The sequence below is a fragment of the Mobula birostris genome, chromosome 3 (assembly GCF_030028105.1).
Source record: "Mobula birostris isolate sMobBir1 chromosome 3, sMobBir1.hap1, whole genome shotgun sequence".
Lineage (NCBI taxonomy): Eukaryota > Metazoa > Chordata > Chondrichthyes > Myliobatiformes > Myliobatidae > Mobula > Mobula birostris.
This window is the reverse complement of record NC_092372.1, coordinates 28,762,131-28,785,417: the sequence shown is the minus strand read 5'-3', so window position 1 is coordinate 28,785,417 and position 23,287 is coordinate 28,762,131. Positions and strand designations below refer to the sequence as shown.

Sequence of the window (23,287 nt, the reverse complement as noted above, 5' to 3'; positions counted from 1 at the left end):
GCACAACATCGGGGGCTTATACTTGTACTGTGCTGTAATATTCTATGTTCTATGTACATGGTTTTGGTTCAGCTAGAACCTGGTTAAATCTCACCCTCAGCCTGTTCCACTAAGAACAATGGTGCCATCACATTGGCGGATATCCTCATGGTTAAAGTGAGTCTGGGCTGACTTAATTAGTGGTGGGTTGACTTAATTAGTGGTGATGACTGTGAGATAATCTTCACTGAAGACACTGCTTTCCTTTACTTCTTCCAGAGCTTTCTCAATGTGCTGCTGTAGCTCAGAAAAGAACCATGAAAGCGAAATACAACAAATAGTGGAAATCTATTAAAGAAATTTTTAAAAAGGAAATAATCAGATCGTTTGCAGCTCTGGAGAGAGGGATAGTTAACATCACAAGTTTATGACATCTCATCAGAGAAAGTGATGAAATATAACCAAAAGCAGCATATAGGTATGAAATGGGAGAGGACAAGGATAGAACCTTGGGGAGCATCTAAGGTGACAGTGCAGTTATAAATAGAGGGAAGGCATTACTGATAATACTCTATTCTCTAGAAAGATATGAACAGTCAGGGAAGTATGACCTCACCTAGTTGGATGATGCTAGATAGACACTGCACTTAAATGGCTTCTCTGTGGAGAGAATCAGGAGCATTGAGTTTCTGGGAATGCACATAATGGACAATCTCACTTGGTCCATCAACACCCCCTCCTTAGTCAAGAAAGCACAGCAGTGTCTCTACCTCCTGAGAAGATTGAGGCGAGCAGGGCACCCCACACCCACTTTACAGGAATGCCATTCAGCGTGTCATGCCCAGGTGCACCACTGCCTGGTATGGGAATTGCAAGGCATCCGATTGCAAGACCCTAGAAAGGATTTCAAGGACAGCTAAGAGGATCATCGGGGTTGGTCTTCCACACCGCTGAAATAGTTATCATCAGCATTGCATATGCAGGCCATTAGATGGCAGGGGGTCAAGAAGATTGTAGGACAAATCCCTCCCATCCATCCTACAATCTTTCTGACCCCCTACCATCAGCCAGGAGGTACCGTAGCATTAAGACAAGGATTGTTAGGATGGGAAACAGCTTCCTCCTGCAGGCAGTGAGACGACCAAACCCTCGGCCACCACCCAGGTCTCATCACGTTTGAAGCACTAGTACTGTTATACTGTTTACATTTTAACTTGTGTTGTAAATGCCCATTATCCTAAATGCCAATCTTCTGGAATATATTTTATCATTTATTAATTTATTATTTGTTGTACTTTTACTTTATTTGTTGTGTGTGAGTTATATGTACTGTGTTGTGCACTTTGGTCCGGTGGAACATTGTTTCGAGGTACTGTATACATGTATATGGTTGAATGACAGTAAACTTGCACTTGAACTCTGAAAGAAGGGGTGATGTATATCAAGACCTTCAGACAAATGGAGAAGGATAAGGGGCAGTGTTTTGCCTTTGTGCTGTCAAAGTCTTAAAGCAATAGTATTATGTACCTATAAACTCCATTTTTAAAGTCTTAGACTTCTAAATTCTTATCTGGATCAAGGACAAGTTCAGTGACATAAATTTGGGATGGATGTACAGTTTTGCTGGAATTCTGCCATATATTTATAATGCAGCTATTCCCACAAATAGGATATTGCAGATGAAAATAAATGCTCATTTTAACGAAGTCATTCCAGACAAAAATGAAAATTGCAGAGATTTTAGGAATAACTGCAAACATCTGTGAAATTAAGAAGCTTTCATTCATATGTCTCACGCAGAAGCTTTGTTCTCTGTAAATGCTTATCTCTAATGAAGTCCCATGACTTCAATATTCAAGTTTATATATTATGTGTACATTGAAACATGCAGCGAAATACATTTGCATTAACAACCGACACACCTGAGGGTGCGCTGGGGGCTGCCCACACATTCCGCACCAACTTCTCCTCAGTTAGATCTCCCATTTATTGGTGCAGTGTAGAATGTTAGTTACACAGCATATTTGGATCTATTCATCTGCTGCACTATTTGACACAATGAGCAGCTTATTGTCATTGTGTTCTGATGGATATAGTGTCACTAAGTTTGGGACTTCGGCATTTCATCACAGATGGATGGAAGTCCCAGATATGCTGGCAATTAAATAGCAAGAAACTGGCAGTTCCATGCTGAACATCTGACATTTGCTAGTGAGGTCTGGCCCACATTCTGCAGAATGCACTACATCAAATAACCAGTTACATCAAAAGAATCTCCATCCAGGTTGACTTCAACCCCTCCAAGATCAACTGCTATCACCTCCTAGTTCCCCTTCACCCTCCTAATTTGGATAACCAACAATGCTCCTACATTGTCACTAGGTCAATACCTGGAAATTCTCTACCTAATGTTACTATTCCCTCGGTGACTGCAGCAATAGATTAAAAAAAACTCATATCCTGCCTATACAGATCTAACTGCATCTGGACAGGATCTGTATAAATCATCTTGTCATTGTCTTCTACACCGGAAGAACACGTGAGTCCCCATTTCCTGGCTTGCTGCTCACTTTACCCATTAAGGTTGTACTTACCTTGGACACATCTTTAAGCAGCAAGTTCCTCCTTAAAACCAGTAGAGCTTAGTTGTTGAGGTAGTCTGGTTTCCATGGCAGCACAGGCCTATTGGATGTAAAGGGCCATCATTTGGATGTAAATGGTCATTGTTTTGACTGTGGCTAGGCACAGCTCATGGGCCATCTATAAATTCACCATTGACACTGTTATTGTTCGCAGAATCTCAAGACAGCAATGAAGAGGCATACAGGAGTGAGGTAGATAGCTAGGCTGTTGAGCAGTGTCCAAACAACAATCTTGCACTCAGTGTCAGCCAGACCAAGGAATTGATTGGGGGGAAGTCAGGAGAACACATTCAAGTCCTCATTGACGAGTCAGTGCTGGAAAGGGCGAGCGCCTTCGAGTTCCAGGGCATCAGCATCTCAGAGGATCCACCTTAGGCCCAACACAATTGCTGCAGTCATGAGGAAGGCGTGCCAGTGGCTATACTTCACTCGGAGTTTGAGGAGATTTGGAATGTCACCAAAGGTTCTTGTCAATTCCTACAGATGAAGCATTCTAAATTGGTCGCGTCACTGCCTGGCATGGAGGCTCCAATGCGCAGGATCACAAGTGGCTGCAGAGTGTTGTAGACTCAACCAGCTCCATCAACCCTCCCCACCATCGAGGACATCTCCAAAAGGCAGTGCCTCAAGAAGACAGCAGTCATCATTAAGGACCCTCACCACCCAGGACGTGTTCTCTTCTCATCACTACCATTGGGGTGGAGGTACAACACCCAACATTTTAGGAACAGCTTCTTCCCTCTGCCGTCAGATTTCTGAATGGTTCATGAACCCATGAACACTACCTCAGTGTTCCTCTTTCGCACTATTTATTTATGTTTTTGTTTGTTTATTGTCACAGAGTGATTTTGATTTCTTGCACTGTACTGCTGCGAGAAAACAATTCACAGCACATGTTAACGATAACAAACCTGATTCTGGATCCGATTTTGATTCATTTGTTCAGGACTGATCAAGCCTCACTAACAAAACTCTTCGATAACCAGCAAACAACATGAGTAACTATGAAGAAAGCACAGCAGTGCCTCTACTTTGTTTGGAGTTTGCAAAGATTATTATGATTATGATTATGAGGACACACAGTCCCCTTTTATTGTCATTTAGTAATGCATGCATTAAGAAATGATACGTTTTTCCAGAATGATATCACGAAAACACATGACAAACCGACTTAAAAACTAACAAAAACCACAGAATTATAACATATAGTTACAACAGTGCAAAGCAATACTGTAATTTGATAAGAACAGACCACGGCACAGTAAAAGTCTCAGTCTCTCAAAAGTCCCATCATCTCACGCAGACGGTAAACCTCCAGCGCCGCCAACTTGCCGATGCAGCATCCTGGAAGCATCCGACCACAGTCCGAATCCGAGTCCGTTCGAAAACTCTGGGTTTCCGATCACCTCTTTGACACCAAGCACCGAGCACCATCTCTGCCGAGCGCTTTGACCCCGGCCCCGGCAACAGGCGATAGGCAAAGCCGAGGATTTGGGGCCTTCCCCTCCGGAGATTCTCGATCGCACAGTAGCAGCAGCAGCAGCGAAGCAGGCACTTCAGAAGTTACGCCAGATGTTCCTCTGCGCTTCTCACGGCTATCTCCATCAAATCCGGATTGTACACGGCCCCCTAGTTACACATAATTGATATTGATTCGGAAAGGCTGCGCGCACGGTGTCGCACCTCCATCTTCTCCTCCTCCTCCACTTAGATCCAGTATGACATCTAAAACTGACAAACATCTATAGATGTGTGGTGGAGAGTATATTGACTGCGTGCATCACAGGCCTGTATGGAAACACCAGTGCCCTTGAACAGGAAATCCTACAAAACGTAGTGGATATGGCCCAATCCATCACAAGTTAAGCCCTTCCCACCATTGAGCACATCTACATGAAACATTGTCACAGGAAAGCAGCATCCATCATCAAAGGCATCCACCACCCAGGTCATGCTCTCTTCTTGCTGCTGTGAGATACATGAATCTCAAAACTCACACTACTAGGCTCAGGAACAGTTATTATCCCCCAACTATCAGCCTCTTGAACCAAAGGGATAACTTCGCTCAATTTAACTTGCTTCATCAGTGAAATGTTCCCACAACCCATGGACTCACTTTTAAGGATTCTTCATCTCATGTTGTCAATATTTATTGCTTATTTATTTATTATTTTTATCATTTCTTTCTTTTTGTACTTGCACAGTTTGTGGTCTTTCACACACTGGCTGAATGCCCAGTTGGTGTGGTCTTTCATTTTATTATGGTTATTATTCTATTATGGATTTATTGAGCATGTCCACAAGAAAATTATTCTCAGGTTTGTATATGGTGATGAGATATATGTACTTCGATAATAAATTTACTTTGAACTTTGAAAAAAGTATGTGGAAACACCCAAAAATTGAGACAGAAAAAAGAAAAAAATTAAGATAATTATTTTAAAAGTTAACATACTTACTCCACTCCATTGCAATATGCAGAGTCCATTTGTCAGAACCAGGTCAAATCAAGTAATGAAAACAAGTTGCATAATGGAACTACTGGAAAATTTATAACATTTATAAAAGCTGAAGGCAGTATCATAGGCATTATACATTAGTTTGGTATTTATGCCAAAAGAAACTGTAGGCTCGAGTTTCTAATCTCAGCAAGTCCAAAATTAGATTGCAGTTGAGAAGCTACCAGCAGGCACCATTCGCAAGTTCAGGATTTCTACATTTACTTTCAGTTCTCAGTTTTTTAATTCTTACATAGTGAAATTCTGGCTATTGGATGCAGAATTTCTTACTTCTCTGGAAAATCCAGCCTAAGAAGATTATTTCTTTTGGAAGGTCTTCCTGCTTTGTATCTCCACAACGAGCACATCTGAAATGTCCTCATCCACACATCAATACACTATTGGAGGTGTTGGCCATCAATGGACTGTCCTCTGCTTTGGAATTCTCACTTACTGCCCTGGACATTTAAAATGGAGAATCTAATATTTCAAATGTATTTTTACAAATTTCTAGGCCATTCGTTTTCTGCATTCCATATTTTCGTCTGTTTGTGAGAAGTTGTAGCCGTCTCTCACAATTTCAAAGACACAGATGAAGCTACTTTTCAAAGATGAAGCTACTTTTCATCTTCTACCTCTTCTTGATTCACGCTTCTGATACTTCACCAACTAGCCCAGAGGTCTTCCAATATGATGTGGGTCTGCCTCCAGGACTCATCAAAAGTGCCCATTAAACGTGCTCTGTGGGAATAACTGCTTCAGCTGGTTGTCTCTACTCTGCAGTGAAGAGAAACCCCGCAAAAGAAGCATTTTGAAAGCATTCTGTCTGGATGTAGGAAACTGCAGAGAGTTTTGGACACGCCTCAGAACATATACTTCTCACTGCTGAATAAAGCAGCCAACATAATCTAAGACCTCACCCACCCCAGACATGCAGAAGATACCAAAGCCTGTGAGTACACATCACCAGGCAAAGGGACAGCTTCTATCTCGCTGTCATCAGACTATTGAATGGATCTCTTGTATGATAAGAATATCTCTTGGCCTCATAATCGACCTCATTGTGATCTCGTCCTTTATCATTTACCTGCAATGTACTTTTTTGGTAGCATTTACATTTTATTCGGCATTTTTATTGTTTTATTTTATACTTGCTCAATACAATGTTAAATGATTTGATCTGTATAAACAGTATGCTAGACAAGCTTTCAGTTTCTTGGAACTTGTGCCAATAATAAACCAATACTAATTTTAGAGAATACAGAGTCATACAGTTTGGAAACCAGCCCACCAAATGTACACCCATCTCATGCACCTACTTAAATCTATACTGATCCTATATTATTGTTCCCACATTCCAATCAATTGTCCCCAGAGATTCTACATATGAGGAACATATGATGGTTTTGGGCTTGTACCCGCTACAGTTTAGAAAATGAGAAGGCATCTCATTGAAACCTATCGAATATTAAAAGGCCTAGATAGAGTGGTTGTGGAGAGGATGTTTCTTATAGCGGGAGGGTTGAGCACCAGATGACACAGCCCCAGAAGACAAGGCCATGCCTCTAGAACAGAGATGAGGAAGAATTTCTTTAGCCAGAAGGTGGTGAGTATGAGGAATTCATTGCCACAGAAAGTTGTGGGGGTCAAGTCATTGGGTATATTTAATGTGGAGGATGATAGGTTCTTGAGTAGTTAGGGTGTCAAAGATTATGGGGAGAAAACAGGATAAAGGGTAGAGAGGGTTAATAAATCAGCTATGATGGAATGGAAGAGCAGACTTGATGGACTGAATGGCGTAACTTTGCTCCTACGTCTTATGGCCTTGTATCTTTGGGAGGTGGGAGGAAACTTGGCATGGAGGAAACCCATGTCGTCACTGGACGAATGCACAAAGTCCATACAATCTGTAGTTTCTGAATGAGATGTTTAATTATTTAAAATGTTGTCACAGAGGTTAATGATGTTCTCCGGTCTCTCCAGAGGGCCGTTGGTTATTCAAGGCCTCAAGTTCATTGCATGCTTCCTCTCCAGAGACGGGAAGTAATCCAGAACGCTCGGCATTTCTATGGAGTTGAGTGCTACAACCACTGGAGTAGGTTAAATTAAAGCCCTTTGAGGCCTATGTGCCTTTGGAAGCCAAAATAATCCCACTTGATAACGCAGAGTGATGCAAAACAATAGATGTTTTGTGACATCATCATCATTATGTACCATGTCATATGATGTAGGCAATCATGGTTTCATGACGAGGATTGTTCTTGGCAAATTTTTCTACAGAAAGCACTTGCCATTGCCTTCTTCCGGGCAGTGTCTTTACAAGATGGGTGACCTCAGCCATTATCAATACTCTTCAGAGAATGTGTGCCTGGCATCAGTGGTCGCATAACCAGGACTTGCGATATGTATCAGCTGCTCATATGACCATCCAACACCTCCTCCCATGCCTTCACATGACCATGATCGGAGGTGGGGGGGGGGGTGCTAAACAGGTACTACATATTGCTGGCTAGCGGAGAGAAAGAGCGCCTTGCACCTCCTTTGATGGAGACATATCTCCACCCCACCAACCATGACAGATATCAGTGCTAATAAAACTGATTTTGATTCTGACCAACTAGAAGTATCTGAAATTATTTGGAAGCATTGATTAGGTAGATTGGTGTTTCTCCCCCCCGCCCCCGGCTGTTAATGTCAAATACTAGAGGGCAAAAATTTACGGTGAGAGAACAAAGTTAATGAAAGCTTTACAAGGTATTTGTTTTGTTTTTACACAGGAAGTGCTAGGTGCAATTAACCTACTGTCAGTGGAGGAGATGGAAGCAAGTACAATTTAGAGACATTTAGACAAGCATGAAAAGGCAGGGAATGAAGGAATATTGATTATATACATGCAAGTGCCATTAATTTAAACTAGCAGTATGGTCTGAGGGCCCACAGGCCTGTTCCTATACTTTTCTATGTTCATTGTAGCCCTTCAAGTGCTCATGCAGGTGCTTTTTAAATGTGAAGAGACATGCTGTTTCGGACAGTGATTTTCAGGTTGACATTAGATTAGATTAGATTCAACTTTATTGTCATTGTGCCGAATACAGATACAAAGCCAATGAAATGCAGTTAGTATCTGACCAGAAATGCAAAGAATAGTGTTATTCACTATTTCATTAGTGTTATTTCACTCAATTAGTCATTTGCTATTATCACTCTCAATCTTTTTAACAATTAACTTGATGACAGATGAAACACAAGATAATAGAGCCGCGAGGCTATTACAGCTCGGGGAGTTCCGGAGCTTGGAGTTCAATTCCGGCACCGTTCTGGGAATACGTGGGTTTTCTCCGGGTCCTCCGGTTTCCTCCCACAGTCCAAAGATATTGTTCAATTGATCATTGTAAAATGTCCCGTGAGAAGGTTCGGGTGTTGCTGGGACACCGTGGATCGAAGGTGTATCACTGGATAAATAAACAAATAATGAACAGGAATAAATTAGAGCGAGTCGAGTAGCATCGGTAGGAGGAATTTCGGGTCGAAACCCTGCATCAGGGCCGCGCCATTAACTCTGTGGGAATATTACTCGTTTTCAAGGAGAGTTTGAGAACATTCATATATCAATACCTCTGTCCTGTCGATAATCTCTTTACATGATGGAATTCAGAACAGTTGATTGCTATGCAAATAACATGGGCTGTCTTTCCGAGCGACTAGGTTTCACCGCTGGGGGTGATGCCCTGGAGAGGATGCTGAGATTAGCACTTTTATCTTGTCTTGTCAGATAATCCTTCTCTGTAATTTTTGGTGCCTTCGCACTGTTTTGACACAACCGGTTCATCTAGATGCCCCACTTCCCCTTGGAATTCCCCTTGCTTTGTTGCCCAGAGGTGGTGACCCCGAAGCGATTGAAGGCTCCTTGGGCTTATCCACGAGCAGATAGACAAACAAACTCAACCAATGAGCACCAGGCAGGGGTGGGACCTCGGGTGAGATTTAAACCTAAACCCTGCAAAGAGCAATCTGTTGGAGGAACTCATCGGGTCGAGCAGCATCTGTGAGGGAAAAGGAATCAACGTTTCTGGTCGAGACCCTGCATTAGGACTGCGGTGCCCCTTGTCTCGCTTGAGCTGCATCTACAGGAACTGTGCGAGTTTCGGTGCTTAGAGGGAGGAAGGGTGGTTCTGGCGGCGGTGCCAGCGGCTTGTAGTCCCTCTGCTGTCGGGCAAGTGCTTGCATCAGCAAGAGGATGAGAGCGCAGAAACTACATTACCCATAGAGCCGGGCGGGGTGCCTGCAGTTCCGGTAACCTGATGTCATTTTTGCCTTGTTGGAGTCTGTTGTGAGCCGAGGCAGGTCGGCAGTCTGGAGAGTGCGACAAGCGCAGCCGCTGGCAAGGTAAGGCTCCTGATAGATCTGCTGTAACAGATGTTTTCGCAAAGGCAGTTTTTCCTTTAAAACAAATCTGACCTGAAACGTGTCACCTTTGATGGTGGTGGGTGGACAAATGGAATGTGATCACCTGCGTTTGCGATCTGCTGTCCATTAGCCATCAGACCCCGGCATTTCTCTTGACAATTGACAGTGGAGTTTCAGGTGTAGAGCTCAATTTTAGATTGGGCGACGTTGGTGCGTGAAATCAATCCGACTCAAAATCTATTTACATGGAAGGGTATTGTGGTTTCAATTTGCTTATTTGTTATTCAGACCGGGTGGGGGCATCTTTCCTTTAGCGTGACATGTAAAACCAGTATGGAGACGATGGGGCAGTAATAGTTTTGGAATCATGTAATATACAGAATGTACGAACAAAAAATACCGCAAAAGATGTGTAGATTTGCGGCAGGTCGCTTTGAATATTTTATTAATTTCCAGAAATACGAATGTATGTTTGTTCTCGACTATGAAATGTAAGTTAGCACATTCAGTAATCGGATTGATCATATTGTAAATTCACAATGTTTTCTCGTTCTTTGTTAGTTTTATACGTCCTGTTTCCTGTTTTGAGTAATAGGATTAGAGTGATGTAATCGCGCCTTGTGATTTGAGATCATTTCAATCTTGGAAATACCATCATGGTTAAAATACATGCTGTACTGATTTTTTAATTATATCCGGATTTTTTTTTATGAACACGGATCTACGAATCACAATTTATAGTATTTTATAAAGAAGCTTCAGATTTTTTTTCTCGGTCTGAATTTGCACGTTATTTTTTTTCTCTGGGGTCCTACTTGCACCTTATCCATTGTTTTGTTCTGTTTTTTCCAATATAAAATATTTGAGCAAATTATTACATGACTCGAGGACAGTGTTAGATACTGACGATTTGGAGATAGAAGAATTTGGAATTGGAGAGAAGCCCTTGAACAATAAACTTCCATGGGCAAAATAAATGAGGGAAAAACAATAAATGAGAAACAAAACCAGAAATGCTGGAAGAAATCAGCCAGTCAAGCAGCACCTGTGGAAGGAGAAACCAGTTTATGTTTCAGGTCAATGACTCTTCTCAGAACTGGGCAAAGAGTGGAAAGGTGTGTATGTATGTATGTGTGTGTGTGTGTATATATATATATATATATATTTGGAAAGCAGAGCTGAGGAGAAGAGTGAGTGTAAGGCGAAAGACCACGTGGCTTTGCAATAGGGATTTTTTTTTAAAAAAAGTTGTCATTTAGCAGCCTCATTAACTTGGGTTGAAAGTCATGCTCCATACCATCTGTGGCGAGGAGGAGCCACGTTTGTGTGTTTGACTTTGAGACTGCAGTGATGACGCAGTGCACCATCTGCAGCTGGAATGAAGGAACCCAGTCTTCTCCACTTGTCTGCCACTGACTGGTGGGGCAGTGGGCAGTGAGGAAGATTGCCTAAGGTTACAACAGGATCTAGATCTATAAAATGGTCAGAGGAACTGCAGTGGAACTTGGACAAGTGCAAAGTGATATTTTTTGAAAGCAAGACATACAGCTTGAGGAGTGTTGTGCAATAGGGACTTAGGAGTAAAGTAGATGGTTGCCTGACGATGGCAACACAGGTAGATAAGGTGGTTCAGAAGGAGTATAGCATACACATTCTGAACCACACAAGAATAAAGGCAGAGACTATTTTCTAAATAGGGAGCAAATTCAGAAATCAGGGGTGCAAAGGGACCTGGGAGTCCTCCTGCAGGATTCCCTAAAGGTTAACTTGCAGGTTGAGTCGGTGGTAAGGAAGGCAAATGCATTAGCATTCATTTCAAGAGGACTAGAATATAAAAGCAAGGATGGAATGCTGAGGCTTATAAAGCATTGTTCAGATTGCATTTGGCGTATTGTGAGCAGTTGTAGACCCTTTATCCAAGAAAAGATGTGCTGGCATTGGAGAGGGTCCAGAGGATGTTCACAAGGATGATCACAGGAATGAAAGGGTGAGAAGATATTTCTAGAGTCTAGAACCAGAGGACACAGCCTCAGAATACGAGACAGAGAGGAGGAGGAGGAATCTTAGTTGGAGGGTAGTGAATCTGTGGAATTCACTGCCACAGATGGCTGTGGAGGTCAACTCATTGGGTGTATTCAAAGTGAAGATTGATTGGTTCTTGATTACTAAGCGGGGGGCCAAATGTTACAGAGAGAAGGCAGGAGAATAGCGTTGAGCGAGATGATAAATTACCTATAGTGGAATGGCCTAATTCTGCTCCTATGCTCTTATGGTCTTGTTTTCATTGTACAGGACAGTGAGTGCAAAAGTTGGCTGTACGAGACAACCTAGACAGTTGTGAGACTGCACCTGGCATATTGTGTACTTTTCTGAGCACTGTGATATAGGAAGGATGTGATTAAGCTAGAGAGGGTGCAGAAAAATTTCACAAGAATATTGCCTGGGAGATCATGAGTAATAAGGAGAAACTGAACAGGCTGGGAGCCTGTTTTCCCTGGAGTGAAGGAGGCTCACAGGTGAACTTGTGGAGGACTTTAAAATCATGAGGGCTTGGGTAAGGTGAATGGTCACTGTCTTTTTCCCAGGGCGGGGAAATGTAAAACTGGAGAACATAGGTTTAGAGGGGAAAGATTTAAAGGGGACTTGAGAGGTATGTTTTCACACAGAGGGTGGTGGGTAAAAGAAACAAGCTGACAGAGGAATTGGTAGAGGCAGGTGTAACTACAACACTTAAAAGAGAAGTGGAGAGGTTTAGTGAAGAGGTTCCCAATCTGGGGTCCATGGACCCCTTGCTTAATGGTAGTGGTCCATTGTATTAAAAAGGTTGAAAACCCCTAGTTGAGAGGAATATAGGCAAACTGTAGGCAAATGGGACTAGCTCAGTAAAGTGCCCTGGTTGGTTTGGATGACTTGGGTGGAAGGGATTGATCTCATGCTGTTTACCTCTTATCCTATGATGTTTTCAACTTGTCTTCTGCCTGATGTAACTAGAGCTCTTGGCTTGAAGGGAACACATGCTTTTGCCAGGTGCCTTACTAATAAGAATTATCAATGGTTTAACCTACTCTCTTTTTTATAAAGAGGTACTTTATTCATGTGAGCTACTTAGATGCAGGAAAACAAAGCAGTTCTAGCTAATCCACTTCTCTTCAATAACAGGAAATGTAATTGTTTAGAATTTTACCTCAGCAAGTGCAGGAATTTCCTAAGGGAAATTCACACCAGGGTTGTGGCATGTTCTGTCAGAAGTGCTGGAGGAGCAATGTAATACTTGAATATAATTTCAATTGTTCTGTGAAGTTCATGTTAATATCCTTAATTAAAAGGCTGAACTTTTTTTATTTTGAGAAGTTCAAAGTTCAGGAGAATTGCTCCCAGTTCAGCATTTAAAATCATTTAATCTTTTTTTTTCATTCTCCTGTAGATGTCTTATGACTGTGACTTTGACCCTGACGGGAATGAAATGCTGGAGCTGTTTTTTCAGCAGCGGCCTGGTTCTCTTCCACATGAGGACTTCAGTGACGGGATTGAGTTCTTGAAGGACTGGGGCCTAAGTGAGCATGATGCAAGTATCAAACCCTTTTATAGCCCATGTTGTTCTAAATTGAATGTGTGGATCTAATGAGATGCCATTTAGCACTTGCTGAAATGCTTCTGAGTAAGTCAGCTATTGAGCCAAGACAATGTATACTTCCAGCTTCACTCACCAACTCAGGGCTACTGAGAACAACTAAGCTACTATAAACAAACCACCTTTGTACCATTGACCTTCGAGCTCTGCAGGAGGAGAATCTCATTCGATCACAATTCATTTAGAACAGGGGATTCCAACCTGGGGTCCATGGACCCCTCTGTTAATGGTAAGGCTCCATGCTATAAAAGAGGTTGGAAACTCCAGATTTAGAGGAACATAGGCTCTTTCCATGCTGGCAGCTTAGATGGATAGGAATGCTGCTGGGAGCCCAATAGTTAGCTGGAAAGTGGCTGCTGGCAGAGGGCAGAATCAGAATAACTGGCATGTGTCATGAAGTTCGTTGTTTTGCAACAGCGGGACAGTGGAATACATTTTAAAAATTACCATGTTACAATAATAAATATATAAAACACAATTAAATAATGTAAAAAAAGAACAACCTAGTGAGGAAGTGTTTATGGACTGTTTACAAATCTGATGGCAGAGGGGAAGAAGCCGTTCTTAAAATGTTGAGAGTGCGTCTTCAGGATCTTATACCTCTTCCCTAATGGTAGTACTGAGAAGAGGGCATGTCCTGGTTGGTGGGGGTCTTCTAATGATGGATGCTGCCTTCTTGAGGCATTGTCTTTTGAGGATGTCATCAGTGGTATGGATGCTAGCGCCTGTGACAGCTGGCTGAGCCTACAACCGTCCACAGCCTTTCCTGATCCTGTGCATAGGATCCTCCATACCAGGCAGTGATACTCTCCACAGTACATCTGTAGAACTAACTTCCTTCCTTCCTTCCTTCGGCTGTCCATCGATTTCAATGTTGACTGTGCTAAGAGTTTAGTCTCTGCGGGCACGTTTACGAGCCACGAGACCAGCATTGGATCGGCACTGTCTCCCACATCAGCTGCATTTGTGATTTGACTGGTCTAGCACCGAATGTCTACGTTCATGATCTGCTTCATTTTTCTTCTGCCTTTTCTCCTTGATAGCTGGGATTGACTTCTTGACAATGCAGCGCCAACTTTTTCTGTCCAAAGCATCTTTCTCCCGGGTGTTGACGTTCATGTCGGTATTCTTCATGTGGCACTTGAGCACATCTTTGTAGTGCAGCTTCTGACCACCATGCTTCCTCTTTCCTTCATGTAGCTCACCAGAGAAAACAGCTTTGGGTAAACGATCATCGCTCATTCTTGTGACATGACCAGTCCAACGCAGCTGAAAAGCTGTGATGAGCGATTCTACACTGACTGTCCCAGCACGTTTGAACACCTCCATATCTGGTACCCTCTCTTGCCACTTGATGTGTAATATTTGGCGTAAATGCCTGTGTTGTGTCTTGGTCAATTTCTTGATGTGCTTCCAATACAATGTCATCATTTCAGTTGAATAAAGCAGAGATGGTAAAACAGCTGTGTTATACACTTTGACCTTGGTTGCCATTTTAATGTTGTGGCGAGACCAAAGTTGCTTCTGCAAAGCTCCAAAGACTTTTGTAGCTGATTGAATTCTCCTCTCAACTTCCAGATCTGATGAGTTGGTGTTGGTCACAGCGCTTCCTAAGTATGTGAAAGAGTCAGAACATTTCAGCGCTACCCCATTAACCGATATGACTGGTGGTTGGGTCTCACTGGGACTACACAGAGGAGGAGGCTGGTACAGAAGTTCGGTTTTGGAGACATTGATTCTTAGGCCAAAGAGAGTGGCAGCAAATGAGAAGTGGTCTACAATTTCTTGAATTACATTAACATCAGTAGCAACCGGGGCTGAGTCGTCTGCATACAGCAGCTCTCTGACACATATCTCTCTTGATTTGGTTGAGGCTTTGAGTCTTGACAGGTTGAACAATTTTCCATCTGAGCCAGTCCTGATGTACACACCTTTGTCCAGATTATGGTCCATTGTTTCCAAAACTGCAGCAAGATATAGTGTGAACAAAGTTGGAGCAAGAATGCATCCCTGTTTTACCTGTGGTTGATGGTGAAGTCTTCGCTGATGTCTCCTCCAATAGATACCTTAGACATGTTCTCATGAAACAACTTGATCATTGTAACCAGCCTGTCTGGACAGCCATGAGTTTTGAGCACTTCCCAGAGTGTTTCTCTGTCCACTGTATCAAATGCTTGTGAGAAGTCAACAAAGACAATGTACAATGGTTGCTGCTGTTCTACTGCCTTCTCCTGGAGTTGCCTCAAAGTAAAAATCATGTCAGTGGTTGCTCTTCCGGCCTTAAAGCCACATTGGCTTTCAGGAAGCACATCTTCTGAGATGATCTTGAGCCGGCTGAGCAGTATCTTCGCCATAAACTTGCCAGCTGTGGACAGAAGGGAGATTCCTTGGTGGTTTCCACAAACACTACTTTCACCTTTCTTCTTATAGATGGTGACTATCAGTGCATCTTTGAAGTCCTGAGGGAGACATTGACTCTGCCAACGAGCATTATATAAGTTCAACAGTTCAGTCTTCAGAGCAGGACCACCTTGCTTCAGTACATCTGACGGAATGCTGTCTTGCACGAGTGCTTTGCCACTTCTGGTGTCTTTTAAAGCCTTATTAAGTTCTGTCATAGTGATGAGTCCCCATAGCTCTTCTCTTACCGGTCTAGTTGTGAGCCTTTCACATGCATTGCGGTCAACTGCACCTTGTTGGTTTAGAAGGTTATGGAAGTGTTCCCTCCATCGCTCAGTGATGCCTTTCCTGTCAGTGCATAGCTTGCTTCCATGTGCAGTTTTTACTGGGGCCACTGTATTGCTTCTTGGACCATGGATAGCTTTCAGTCCTGAGAAGAGCCCATGGTAGTCATTCCTGTCTGACATTGTTTGCAGTTCTTCTGGTTTCTTATTCCACCAGTTGTTCTTCAATCCCTGATTCCCCTTTGAACTTTGGCTTTCACGGCCTTAAGTGCTGCTTTGCTTCTTTCAGAGTTCTCTTTCAAGTGACACATATAAAGCCTTTGTTTCATCTCCAACAGTTCTTGAATTGAATCATTTTGTTCTTGAAACTAGTCAAGAGTTTTTCTCTTAGGGTGACCAAGCACTGCACTTGCAGTTGAATGGATGGTTTTCTTGAGCTGCTTCCAGCATTCGTCAGTATTGGTTGGGTCATTGAGAGGGCCTTTGTATTCTTGGAGAGATAATGTCAATGCTGTGAAAAGTCTCTTCTGATGTTCCTCACTGGCCGACTTGGTGACATCCAATTTCTTGGTTGCTTCACTTTTTTTTTTTCGCCTTGGCAGCAGCAGTTTAAATCTAAGTTGTGATCATACCATGTAATGATCAGATGAGCACTTTGCTCCACACATTGCTTTTGTCGATTGAATCTCCGGCATATCTACTCTGCGAGTCACAATGTAGTCAAGCAAATGGAGATGATTTGACCTTGGGTGCATCCAGGTGAAGTAGTTCTTCTCAGGTTGACAAAAGAAAGTGTTGATAACACACAATTCCCTCTGAGCGCAAAAGTTCAGCATAAGGTCACCTTTGGTGTTCTTTTTGCCTTTACCTTCGTAGGTACTGTGGTCCTTGCCTACCCTGGCATTCAAATCTCCCAAGATGAGCAACTTGTCTGCCCTAGGGGCATTATCAGTTACTTCAACCAGTTCCTGATAGAAGGACTCCTTGTCTTTGTCAGAATATGCCATAATAATTTACATTAAAATAGTTTACTAAAATCTTTGGTGACATACCAAATCTCCTCAGTGAGGTATAGCTGCTGGCATGCCTTCTTTGTGATTGCATCAATATTCTGGGCTCAGGATAGATCCTCTGAGGTGTGAAAATTAAGGACTCTTTCTGCACCGCTGACCCCCTTTATAAGGGTGTGTGTGTGTGTGTGTGTACGCCCAAGTCCAGCATCCCCTTCCTGAAGTTCACGATCAATTCCTTTTGGAATTGGGTGCAAGGTTGTTGTTGTGATACCACTCAACCAACTGATCTATCTCATTCATGTATATCTACTCATTGCCATCTGAGATTCTGATAAACAACGGTTCTGACATGGAAATGTAAATAGGCAGTTAGAGCAGAGCACACCTGTGACCATTCCCCTCAAAAATAAGTATACCGCTTTGGATACTTTTGGACCTCCTGGGGGAATACCACAGCAACCGGGTTCCAGGCACTGAGCATGGGTCTATGGTGCTAAAGGGAAAGAGAGAGAAGAAGGGAGCGGTAGTGATAGGGGACTTAATAGTGAGTCGAACAGACAGGAGATTCTGTGGACGTGAATGGGACACCTGGATGGTATGTTGCCTCCCAGGTGCCGGGGTCAGGGATGTCTCAGATCGCGTCAACAACATTTTGGAGAGGGAAGGAGAGCAGCCAGATGTCTTGTTACATATTGGTACCAATGATATAGGAAGGAAAAGCAGGTCCTGAAAAAAGAATTTAGAGAGCTAGGTAGAAAGCTGAGAAGCAGGACCTCCAGGATAGTAACTTCTGGACTGCTGCCTGTGCCACACACCAGTGAGGGTAGAAACAGAATGATTTGGTAGATAAATGCGTGGCTGAGAAGCTGGTGGAGGGGACAGGGCTTCAGGTTCTTGGATCATTGGGATCTCTTCTGGAGGAGGTGTGACCTCTTCAAAAGTGATGGGTTGCACCTGAACCCGAGTGGGACCAATACTCTCATGGGCAGGTTTGTTAGAGCTGTTGGGGAGGGTTTAAACTAATTTGGCAGTGGGGGTGGGAACCGGACTGATGGGACTCAGGAAAGGACAGATGGTAAAAAAGAAAAATTAGTGTGCAGTCAGATTGTTAAGAAGGTGATGGAACATAGTCACAGCCAACAGGGTGAGTATCAGTACATTAGGGATGCAAAATCAAAAAGGGTAGCAAATATGGTACTCAAGGTGTTGTATCCCAATGTGTGGAGTATAAGAAATAAGGTGTATGATCTCGTTGTACTATTTGACAGGTATGACATTGTGGCCGTCACTGAATTGTGGCCAAATGGTGGTTGTATTTGGGAGCTGAATGTCCAAGGTTACACGTTGTATCGGAGGGATAGGAAGGTAAACCGAGGGGGAGGCATGGCTCTACTGGTAAAGAATGGCATCAAATCAGTAGAAAGATGTGAAATAGGATCGGAAGATGTTGAATCCTTGTAGGTTGAGTTAAGAAACTGCAGGGGTAAAAGGACCCTGAAGACAGTTGTATACAGGCCTCCTAACAGTGGCTGGGAGGTGGACCACAGATTACAACAGGAAATAGAAAAGGTGCGTCAAAAGGGCAATGTTATAATAGTCATGAGAGATTTTAACATGCAAGTCAATTGAGAAAATCAGGTTGGTAATGGATCTCAAAAGAGTGAGTTTGTTGAATGCCTAAAAAATGGCCTTTTAGAGTGGTTTGTCATTGAGCCTACCAGGGGATCAGCTATACTGGATTGGGTGTTATGAAATGAACCGGAGATGATTAGGGAGCTTAAGGTAAAAGAACGCTTAGGAACCAGTGATCACAATATGATTGAATAAAGTCTGACGTAGTAGGAAATTACAGGGGTATGAGAGAAGAGTTGGCCAAGATAAATTGGAAGGAGATGCTGGCAGGGATAACAGCAGAGCAGCAATGGCTTGCGTTTCTGGGAAAAATGAGGAAGGTGCAGGACGTGTGTATTCCAAAAATGAAGAAATACTCAAAAGACAAAATAGTACAACCATGGCTGACAAGGGAAGTCAAAAGCTAATGTAAAAACAAAAGAGAAGGCATACAACAAAGCAAAAATTAGTGGGGCGATAGAGGATTGGGAAGTTTTTAAAACCTAAAAGAGAACCTAAAAGAATCATTGGAAGAGAAAAGATGAAATATGAAAGCAATCTAGCAAACAATATCAAAGTGGATAGTAAAAGCTTTTTCAAGTGTGTTTTAAAAGGAGATGAGAGTGGATATAGGACTGCTAGAAAATGAGGCAGAAGAAATAATAATGGGGGACAAGGAAATGGCAGATGAACTAAATGAGTGTTTTGTATCAGTCTTCACTGTCGAGGACACTAGCAGTGTGCCAGATGTTGTAGTGTGTGAAAGAAGAGAAGTGAGTGCAGTTACTATTACAAGGGAGAAGGTGCTCAAAATGCTGAAAGACTTAGAAGTACAAAAGTCACCAAGGCCAGATGAACTGCACCCTAGGGTTCTGAAAGAGGTAGCATTAGAGATTGTGGTGGCATTAGAAACAATCTTTCAAAAATCATTGGACTCTAGCATGGTGCCAGAGGACTGGAAAATTGCAAATGTCACTCCACTCTTTAAGAAAGGAGGAAGGCAGCAGAAAGGAAATTATAGACCAGTTAGCCTGACCTCAGTGGGTGGGAAGATGTTAGAGTAAATTGCTAAGGACTAGGTGATGGAGTACTTGGTGACACAGGTCAAGAGAGGACAAAGTCAGCATGGATTCCTTAAGGGAAAATCCTGTCTGACGAACCTGTTGGAATTCTTTGAGGAGATTACAAGTGGGATAGATAAAGGAGATGCAATCTATGTTGTATATTTGGACTTTCAGAAGGCCTTTGACAAGGCGCCACACATGAGGCTGCTTACCAAATTAAGAGCCCATGGTATTACAGGAAAGTTAGAGCATTGGCTGATTGGAAGAAGGCAGCAAGTGGGAATAAAAGGATCCACATTGGCTGCCAGTTGACTAGTGGTGTTCCGCAGGGGTTGGTGTTGGGACCACTTCTTCTTATGCTGTATATAAATGATTTAGATGATGGAATAGATAGCTTTGTTGCCAAGTTTGCAGATGCTATGAAGATTGGTGGAGTGGCAGGTAGTGTTGAGGAAACGGGTAGGATGCAAAAGGACCTGGACAGATTAGGAGGATGGGCAGGAAAGTGGCAAATAAAATATAATGTTGGAAAATGCATGGTCATGCACTATGGTAGTAGAAATAAATGTGCGGACTATTTTCTAAACGGAGAAAATCCAAAAATCTGAGATGCAGAGGGATTTGGTAGTCCTTGTGCAGAACACCTTAAAGGTTATCTTGCAGGTTGAGATTAGGAAGGTAAATGCAATGTTAGCATTCATTTCAAGAGGTCTGGAACACAAGAGCAGAGATGTAATGCTGAAGCGTTATAAGGCACTGGTGAGGCCTCGCCTTGAGTATTCTGTACAGTTGTATACCTCATCTTAGAAAAGATGTGCTGGCATTGGAGAGGGTGCAGTGGAGGTTTACAAGGATGATTCCAGGAATGAAAGGGTTATCATACGAAGAACGTTTGTTGGCTCTGGGTCTGTCTTGTCTCCCTTTCTCTTCACCATTTACACCTTGGACTTCAACTACTGCACAGAGTCTTGTCATCTTCAGAAGTTTTCGGATGACTCTGCCATAGTTGGATGCATCAGCAAGGGAGATGAGGTTGAGTACAGGGCTACTGTAGGAAACTTTGTCACATGGTGTGAGCAGAATTATCTGCAGCTTAATGTGTAAAAGACTAAGGAGCTGGTGGTAGACCTGAGGAGAGCTAAGGTACCAGTGACCCCTGTTTCCATCCAGGGGATCAGTGTGGACATGGTGGAGGATTACAAATACCTGGGGATATGAACTGACAATAAACTGGACTGGTCAAAGAACACTGAGGCTGTCTACAAGAAGGGTCAGAGCCGTCTCTACTTCCTGAGGAGACTGAGGTCCTTTAACATCTGCCGGACGATGCTGAGGATGTTCTACGAGTCTGTGGTGGCCAGTGCTATCATGTTTGCTGTTGTGTGCTGGGGCAGCAGGCTGAGGGTAGCAGACACCAACAGAATCAACAAACTTATTTGTAAGGCCAGTGAAGTTGTGGGGATGGAACTGGACTCTCTGACAGTGGTGTCTGAAAAGAGGATGCTGTTTAAGTTGCATGCCATCTTGGTCAATGTCTCCCATCCACTACATAATGTACTGGTTGGGCACAAGAGTACATTCAGCCAGAGACTCATTCCTCCAAGATGCAGCACAGAGTGTCATAGGAAGTCATTCCTGCCTGTGGCCATCAAACTTTACAACTCCTCCCTTGGAGGGTCAGACACCCTGTGCCAATAGGCTGGTCCTAGACTTATTTCATAATTTACTGGCATAATTTACATGTAACTATTTATGGTTCTATTATTATTTATGGTGTAACTGTAATGAAAACCAATTTCCCCCGGGATCAATAAAGTATGACTATGACTATGAAATTCAGAAGGATGAGGGGGGATCTCATTGAAACCTTTCGAATGTTGAAAGGCCTAGACAGAGTAGATGTGGAAAGAATGTTTCCCATAGTGGGAGAGTCTAAGACAAGAGGGCACAGCCTCAGGATGGAGGGGTGTCCATTCCAAACAGAGATGCGGAGAAATTTCTTTTGCCAAAGGGTGGTGAATTTGTGGAACGAACGTGCAGCTGTGGAAGCCAGATCATTGGGTGTATATAAGGCAGAGATTGATAGATTGTTGATTGGACATGGCATTAAAGGTTACAGGGAGAAGGCCGGGAACTGGGGTTGAGGAGGAGGGAAAATAGAAGGATCAGCCATGATTGAATGATGGAGCAGACTTGATGGGCCAAGTGGCCTAATTCTGCTCCTATGTCTTATGGTCATGAGAAAATTTATAAATGCTATTTGCTCTGTGGCTGGCCACACAGTCATGAGTGTACAAAGAGTAGGACACTGAGCTAGGTGTACTTGAAAGCTGTCACGGTTTTAGCATTTTTAAAGTAGAACCCTATAACCTTTACTGTCGCAATTTGTAGCTGTGCTTTGTCACCTATCTGCTTTGTAAAAATACTTGCTAGGTAGCACATGAATTATTGCCCCACTTAATCCCAATGGGCCTTTTGGAATTATTATCCATATTCAATCAGATGATGAAAGTTTCTACTTCCTGACCTCGTCTCTTCTATTTGTAGATGCTGAATGACCATGACACTGAGGATTTCTTCAACTCCATCCTTGGTTCCTTTGATGACGAGATTCCCATCCCAGTGTCATCTTCACTGGACAGTGACAGTGGAATATCAGAAGACAACAACCACTGTGCCCATGAAGATAGTCCATCAGGCAGTGACGTCGCGCTCTCTGAAATCATTAATTCTGAAGTCATAAATTCTGACCATAACTACTCGCTTTCCCAGAACTCTCAGAATAATGCAAATTGTTTATACAGTGTGAAAACCGAGAAGCCCTCATTAGAAAGGGACATCTCAATTGTATTAGGTGAGTGCCTGAAGTGATTCCCATCTACCTGTGTATTTCTATGTGAATGACTTTTAATTTTGGAACTCTCAAAAAATATATTTGAGCACAGTGATGTGGTTAGACAGACTTTTACTGCAGTCCAGGTGAGACGTCAACTGTACTCTTTTCATAGCTGCTGCCGGGCCTGCTGAGTTCCTCCAACATTTGTGTGAGTTCTTTGATCTCATTGGGGCATTTTTATTCATGTAATTAAAACATCATCTAAACACTTGGTATAATTAATGGGGGATCATGAAGCTACCAGTTCTTTCACCATTCTCCTGTAGAAATGGAAATCTGGTATTCTTATGTGATTTGTATCTCTACACCATGAAGACATTTGCTTGGGAAGTCTTTCATTTTAGGCCTGATAAAGGATAAGCAATAAATTCATAGCCTGTGAACAGAATGAAGCATTACAACCCCGGTGGGATACAATTTCTCCAAGTTTGAATTCTCTTCAATGAGAAATAATTCATGGTGCTTTGTTTTTCTTTTTTTTGCTGACCTTTTTATCTTGTGTTGTTATCTTATTGCCACCACACCCCGGCTATCTCTAAATCATTAGAATGTTTGTCAGGTTTTTCTGCTAACCAGTACCAGAAGGATGGAAGCCGTTTATTTTGATCATTGGTGCAAATCAGCTGCCTCACACCAACTCGATCCCTCCTAGCAGCAGAATCTGAACTGAATCTTTATAATTCTTGATGTCAGATTAAGTTGAACTTTGAACCTTCTATCAATGTGCCAATTTCTACCTCTTCAAGGCACACAACATGCTGGAGGAACTAAGCAGACTCTTAACCCAAAACATTGACTGTTTATTTCCCTCCATAGATGCTGCCTGTCCTGCTGAGTTCCTCCGACATTTTGTGGATGCTCC

At 42.7% G+C, this 23,287-nt stretch overlaps 1 protein-coding gene across 6 annotated transcripts in view; it reads left to right on the top strand.

The window, feature by feature from the left end:
* LOC140194943 (cyclic AMP-responsive element-binding protein 3-like protein 3) overlaps window positions 1–23,287 on the top strand; it is a 55,366-nt gene that overhangs the window by 11,655 nt on the left and 20,424 nt on the right. For 2 of the 6 annotated variants that reach the window (XM_072252389.1, XM_072252390.1), the window contains 2 exons: window positions 12,951–13,091; window positions 22,077–22,383. In XM_072252389.1, the coding sequence (XP_072108490.1) occupies window positions 12,951–13,091; window positions 22,077–22,383 (448 nt within the window). Of the gene's footprint in view, window positions 1–9,158; window positions 9,506–10,372; window positions 10,642–12,950; window positions 13,092–22,076; window positions 22,384–23,287 lie in introns of those variants that run through there. The other 4 variants (XM_072252388.1, XM_072252386.1, XM_072252385.1 and 1 more) reach the window with 4 other exon arrangements.